The 6,000-nt window shown below is 40.8% G+C and overlaps 1 protein-coding gene across 1 annotated transcript; it reads right to left on the reverse strand.

The window, feature by feature from the left end:
- Positions 1 to 1,408: 1,408 nt before the first annotated feature.
- Positions 1,409 to 4,350, reverse strand: LOC130134664 (uncharacterized). The gene is made up of 4 exons (XM_056314126.1): positions 4,204 to 4,350; positions 3,273 to 3,431; positions 2,557 to 2,867; positions 1,409 to 2,459 (listed from the first exon to the last, which is right to left on the reverse strand). The coding sequence occupies exons 1-4, from the start codon at positions 4,325 to 4,327 to the stop codon at positions 1,647 to 1,649; spliced, it is 1,407 nt and encodes a 468-aa protein (XP_056170101.1). The 5' UTR covers positions 4,328 to 4,350; the 3' UTR covers positions 1,409 to 1,646.
- Positions 4,351 to 6,000: the final 1,650 nt, after the last annotated feature.

The raw sequence follows: 6,000 nt of genomic DNA on the forward strand, positions 1-6,000 counted from the left end.
AAGCGGAAGCCTTGGTTCGATTTCATCGCCTTTGGTCAACCCTGCGATTACTTCGTCGAGTCCTTCATCTATTATTAGAGTTTCGAATTGACAATGTACGACGGTTCTTGCTAGGAGATATTCAAGGGATGAAGCGCTTGGATGCTTGAGGCCTGTGATTTGCCTGCTTTTGATACCGTTAGAGGCTGCTGTCTTCAGGGCCACCGTCTTTGGGGCGCTGTTGTCAGGGCTGAGGTAGACGCCCTCGAATCCCAATTTTAGGAGAAAAATCGCTTTACTGACTAGCTTACTAATCATGGAATCGTCAAGTATTCGGATACTAATTTCTTTTAATTACCTCTTATAGATAGAGGTGGCAAATGGATAAATTGAGTGAGTTTGGGTGGGTTATAAAGGGTTCAACCCAAATCTGCCCATTTAACCTATATTGACTCATTTATTTATTAAGCAATTTAAATGATCAATATTCACCCAACTCAGATCTAACCTAAACCCACCTATATAACTATGAGAAAAACAAATAAAAAGGCCCAACAACGGTGCCCATTGTTATTATTCATATCCTAATTTTATTTATTTATAATTTTCATATTATATGAATACGTCTTATACTAGACATGGTCATTGAGCGGGCGCATGTCGGGTGGAAGGTCAGATTGATGTGTTGCACGGGCCAACCCGCCCATTTTCCTTTTGGTTCTCTTTGATTTGGGCAGGCTATCCGCTCCTCCGTCCATCATCTCTTAGTATTGTTTTTATACAATTCAAAGATATAATTTTCTTGTCTTTAAAATATTACCATCATCTATGAAAAATATTGAGATATAAATTGCTGTCGACAATGAAACATTTATTATTAACTAATTATTTCAAGCGATACAAGTATTTTTTTTTTCAAAATTATTCATTTTTAGTGAAACAAGCAAAGCAAGATTTCTTGTTCTTATCTTCTTCTTCCCAATTGCTATCCCTGGTTCCTTGATCCATGAGCCTTGGGCTCATGAGAGGGACAGTTCTTGGACTTACTAGGGTTAATGGGTTGGATATAGGCCGAGAAAATGGGTGGGATACAGGAAGTATCCTGTTTCAATATAAATCAAGAGTGTTTGAGAAAATCCATAATGGGGAGATTTTCCCATTATCAATCTGTTCCCCAAATTCTAGAAGCACCAATAAGATTCAGCTGCTGAATCTGTTTAGCACAAGATGCTTTGTGGACCAGTCATGCAAAGTAACACACTGAATTTGACCGATCCAATTTGCTTTTGCACTTTGATGCTCCATAACCATGAGCTAATTAAGTTATGTTATAATCCTGCATAGTATGCGAGGGCATCTCCATTTCGCAGATTGAGAACCACATAAAAGAAAAGGAAGGCCATCGGAATGAAATGAACCAAAGAGAGAGTGAGTGTAAGAGAAGAAAGATATATATATGAAAACACTTATTCACGCGGAAGTAACCGAATGAACAAAACAGTACAAAACCAGAAAAGAAACGTTGGTTTAAGTACAGTGATGTTGTATATTTTGCGGCATAAGTATGAAGAAAAAGAATCAGAAGACCGAAAGTTTAACCTATATCCCAAGTAGTTTTATGCTGCTCATAGTACATCACATTCCAGGGAGTCACAGAATCTTCAGGCTCATAGGAGTTCCTCCAACAATGACTTAAAATGGTAGCTGTCGACTTGGGAGCTCAAGGACAAAACGGACTTGTTCAACTCGGAGGACTCGACCTCGAGCTCGCGCAAACGGTTTCTGGTTTCAGCTAGTTTTGACTTTGCTTCAGCAAGCTCGGCTTCTTTCGTAGCCAGATCTTCTGTCTGGAACTCCAGTAAATTCTTCATAGACTCGAGGCCTTGATCACACTTGGTCTTCGCTGCCTTGACTGTCTGATGCTGAGTAATCACCTCAATGACCTCTGAGATTTCATCGAGTATCTTTCGCAACCACCCAACCTTAATATGTGAAGTCTCCAAGTCCTTGAGAATAGCCAGCATCTCTTTGACCTTGGACTTGGTCAGGTGCATGAATGAAGTGGATTGCAGCTCCTGAACGACGAAACAGACGGACTCCAAATAATAAGACCGCATCGAGATTGACTCCAACACACAATTTTCTGCTATATCTCCATACTTCTCGAGAATCGCTTGCAGAATGGAGGACATGCTGGACTTCACATGGTATTTACCAACTGGGACACGGGTTTCGGACATCACGGACTGGACATCTTCATCATCGCTGTCTTCAAAGGAGTGACCCACATCTGAGATGCTAGAGCTCATTGAACCACGATTGGAGTGCGGAGCGCCTTCTGCTGGGTCATCAATGACGGTACTTGGAACAATTTCGTGTCTGAGTGTACCATTAAAGTTTTCCTCCTCTATCTCTTTGGAGGGTGTAAATTTTGCAGCATATTCTAAGCTTTCCATTGGAGGGCCCTTGGCACGATCAGGCTGCTCAGGAAGCAGAAAGAAAAACAAATCCACAGTATCAGAAAGAATTGCCTGTACAAAATACATATGCATCCAGAGAGAGAGAGAGAGGACGGACCGAGAGGTGAAGCACCGGGGTGACATTTCCAGAAGTTGGCATTGAAGGAGAAGACCTGACTTGGCCCTTAAGGAAAGAGAAATCTTCAGGGTGAATTTCTCCAGAATAAGGAATAGGAGAAATCGAGTTGTTGTCCTCCAAGTGCCTCTTTTCAGAAGTGTGGTGTAGAGGAGATGATGGAGCAACAGTCGAGGTTGTAGAAACAACAGGCCTAGTGACTTTGTCCTGCATGTGGGAAGAGTTGGGCCGAGGATCTGGATCCTTTTTTGTTCTCCTGCTCAAAGTCTGGGAAGCATCAACCCCATTAGATCCTGCAATTGAGGAAAATATCTCCGGATTCAGCCATGCAGCAGTAGAATTGGACACTCAGAATTTGGACTGGATTCAAATATTTGAATATTGCAGATATATGCACCATAATTTCAACAAGGTGTGACCACATGAGCATGTGTCCTAAACAACGGGAGATATAAAGAGAGGATTCTCCTCTGATGATGTCTTTCTCTTTTTGGGGCCAACAACAGTCATCTGTTAAGTAACTTCCTCTGGTACTAACACTCATTTCTTCACATTCATTTAATAATCATCAAAAGTGTTGTCGAATTCTGCTAACCAAATTAAGAAAGACAAAACAAACTGCTCTGCTATGGAAGGGAAAAAAGGACATGTTTCTTCTAGATTTCCTCCATTCGCAAGTCATTTATACTGAGAATAACCTGCTTCTTTCTTGTACCGCCTGGCCTCTGTGTGAGCTCCCTTTTGTGAGCAGGATTCACCACATTCATGGTAAGGATTTGATGCCTTAGGACAAGCACCATTCACCCTTCTCTCTCTCTGGACAATTTTGCTACGCTCCTCTCCAGCACCACGATAGTCTGAGCAGGTTTCAGAGAAAAGAAAAAATGATATGTGATTCAGACATAGACATATTCACCATGTGTGGTCAAAGTCCCATCAAAGTGGTTCAAGACAACATTAGCACCAGTTCAAAGTTCAAAATTATTTAACACGAGGATCAGTCAGTGCGCTGTGAGTTAGTACAGAAGAATCAGCTAAACATGATCTCTTTCCAGGGAACCATATTGAAAGGTGTCAGATTAATCTTCTAGACATTTCCCATCCTCAAATGCAGCAAGGAAGAGAGAAAAAGACTGGATGGCAATCTTTTGGCCAAATATGCAAAATTACTTCCATCTAAAGTTTCTCAACTCTCACCAAAGTTGCCAAGTGTCTTATGGACACAATATGATTGATTTTCCAACTTTATCATGGATAGTATCATGGTCAGTTGTCTCCATCACTATAAGTTGCTTAATCATTAAATGGAGTATGTTCACTTAAAGAATCATCAGGCAATGGAGCAACGGTTCTCTATCATTATGGCCAAGAATGAATTACTTTACAAGTATCCGATAAATATAAATTCCCACAGGGTTTTAAGGAACACTATGAAGAGGTTGCCCTTCCATACTTCACATATAACAATCACATGTTTCTCTGGCATCACTTTCCTGATCTAGCATGCACAGTGATAACACGAGACAATTAGCCCAATAAGAAAAGGATGAAAGATACAAATTTTGAAGTTTACATGCTCTACCTAGGAAAACCAATGAAACCAAGAAAAATAAAAAAAAAATATGTCACCTGATTGATTTTTGCTCTTGTGAGGCTTGCCTCCGGCAATCTTCCGATAACACTCTTCGACACATTGATGATAAGGATTGGACGCATTTACGCAACCCGGGTGTACTTTTCCCCTCTCAGACATCTCGTCAGAGATCACAGAGGCAACTGTAGAATAGGAACTAAATCAATAAATATCCTATCACACTAAGAATTATAGTCAGATGTTTTCAAGTTTGCAGTATTCTCAATGTACATAACTATGCTTTCCAGCTATTACAAACAAAGGCTCCGTTTTGTCCTACCGATGATTATCCAGAGTAATTTAATCTTTACTGAACTCGAAGCGAAAGGCTGTCCTGAAGTTTCACAGCAGTGAAAAATCACTTTTTTCTTTCAGGGTCATACCAAAATGTCCGTTCTGTCAAGCAGGAGTGCATGCAAGATTATGCTCAATCAGATGCAAAACAATTGACCAATGAGCCCTTTCCTTCACCAACAACATGATCAAGAGCCACAGACATCTCCATTATCAACAGAAGAAATCTCAAACTCATTTGCATCTTATGACCTGGAGGTAACTCTCATCAAGCCGAAACCCAAATCTTTTTTCCGCGAATAGAATCACTAATATAATCAATCACCCCGACAGAGTCGCCAGATCAAGCACCTTTCCTTCACTTTCCACCCCAAAACGAAATTGCCCGATCTAACTTGACAGTCAATCCAACTGATCAGAAACAAGCAAACATCACATCCCAAATTCACAAAAACAAAAAACCATCTTCGCCCCCATGAACCCAAAAGAAAGAAAATCGTTGCAGCACATGCGTAACAATCCCAAAACAGAGGTGGTCAAGATAAGCCAGAGAAACCCACTTCAGCCAAATCAAAGAACACACGCACGAAGGTAGAGCCAGAGAGACAAAACTGACAAGTACACCGCAAGAGAAACGAGGAGATTACCAGAGTAGAGGCAGGGAGAGAGAGAGAGAGAGAGAGAGAGAGCTACGAAGTACGAACGGAACGGAGGAGTCTCAATCTGGAAGAGGTTGGTGCCGGGAAAAGTTGCTGCCCTTTTAATGCTTTCTCGGGGGGCTTGCAAAATTTGACTGACGTCCGTTGAAAGGTAAAAATATTCAACGTCGATCCTTTTCATCACAAAGTCCCATATTTTATGCGCAGAATACAAATAAATAAAAAAATTCTGTCTTTTCTCTCTTCGACATAAAAGTCGCAACAGAAGCTTCTGACCAAGGTCAGACACGTGGCCCAAATGGGTGTGCCGTAGTGTGGACCCCGCACGCGCGGAATTGTTTGGTGGGACTTTTTTGTCTGTTCACTCTTCATCCCTCTCTCGCGGGTCATTCACATTAATAGGCATCCTTTGCTCGTAGCACGCCAATCACATTGTCACACGTGGATGTTGTTCTTGTTTTCGCAGGTCGTGGTCTAATTTCTCTTTAGTCCAATCTCGATTACAAAAAAAAAAGGAAAAAAATCCAAAACTTTCGTTCTATTCCCAAATCTTTTCGTGAGTCTCGAAATCGCCACCGATTTCTTCGAAATTATTAGTATTGAGAGGCTGATATTGATGCGGGCAAAGGTGTTGATGAAGATGCAAGTTATCGTAATGAATCTTTGACTAGTCTTGATATTGATAATCTTGAAAAAAATAATGGTGATTTTTGGATGCGAAGGCAAATTTGAGATTATATTGAAAGTTGTGGATCCTTTTAAACACATAAAAGTTTGAGAATGGAGCCTAAAGTTAGGGATTTTTTAGGAAGTTAGGTTTCTAATCAAAAAAATAAAAGG

The sequence above is a fragment of the Syzygium oleosum genome, unplaced genomic scaffold, assembly GCF_021117445.2.
Source record: "Syzygium oleosum isolate NSW1041296 unplaced genomic scaffold, Sole_v2.1 Sole_v2.08, whole genome shotgun sequence".
NCBI lineage: Eukaryota > Viridiplantae > Streptophyta > Magnoliopsida > Myrtales > Myrtaceae > Syzygium > Syzygium oleosum.

Coding starts and splice junctions, on each gene's coding strand:
- LOC130134664 (XM_056314126.1), bottom strand. CDS start 4,327: ATGTCTGAGAGGGGAAAAGTACACCCGGGTTGCGTAAATGCGTCCAAT. Junction 3,432..4,203: donor CAAGAGCAAAAATCAATCAG/GTGACATATTTT, acceptor AAACCTGCTCAG/ACTATCGTGGTGCTGGAGAG. Junction 2,460..2,556: donor CCCCGGTGCTTCACCTCTCG/GTCCGTCCTCTC, acceptor CTTCCTGAGCAG/CCTGATCGTGCCAAGGGCCC.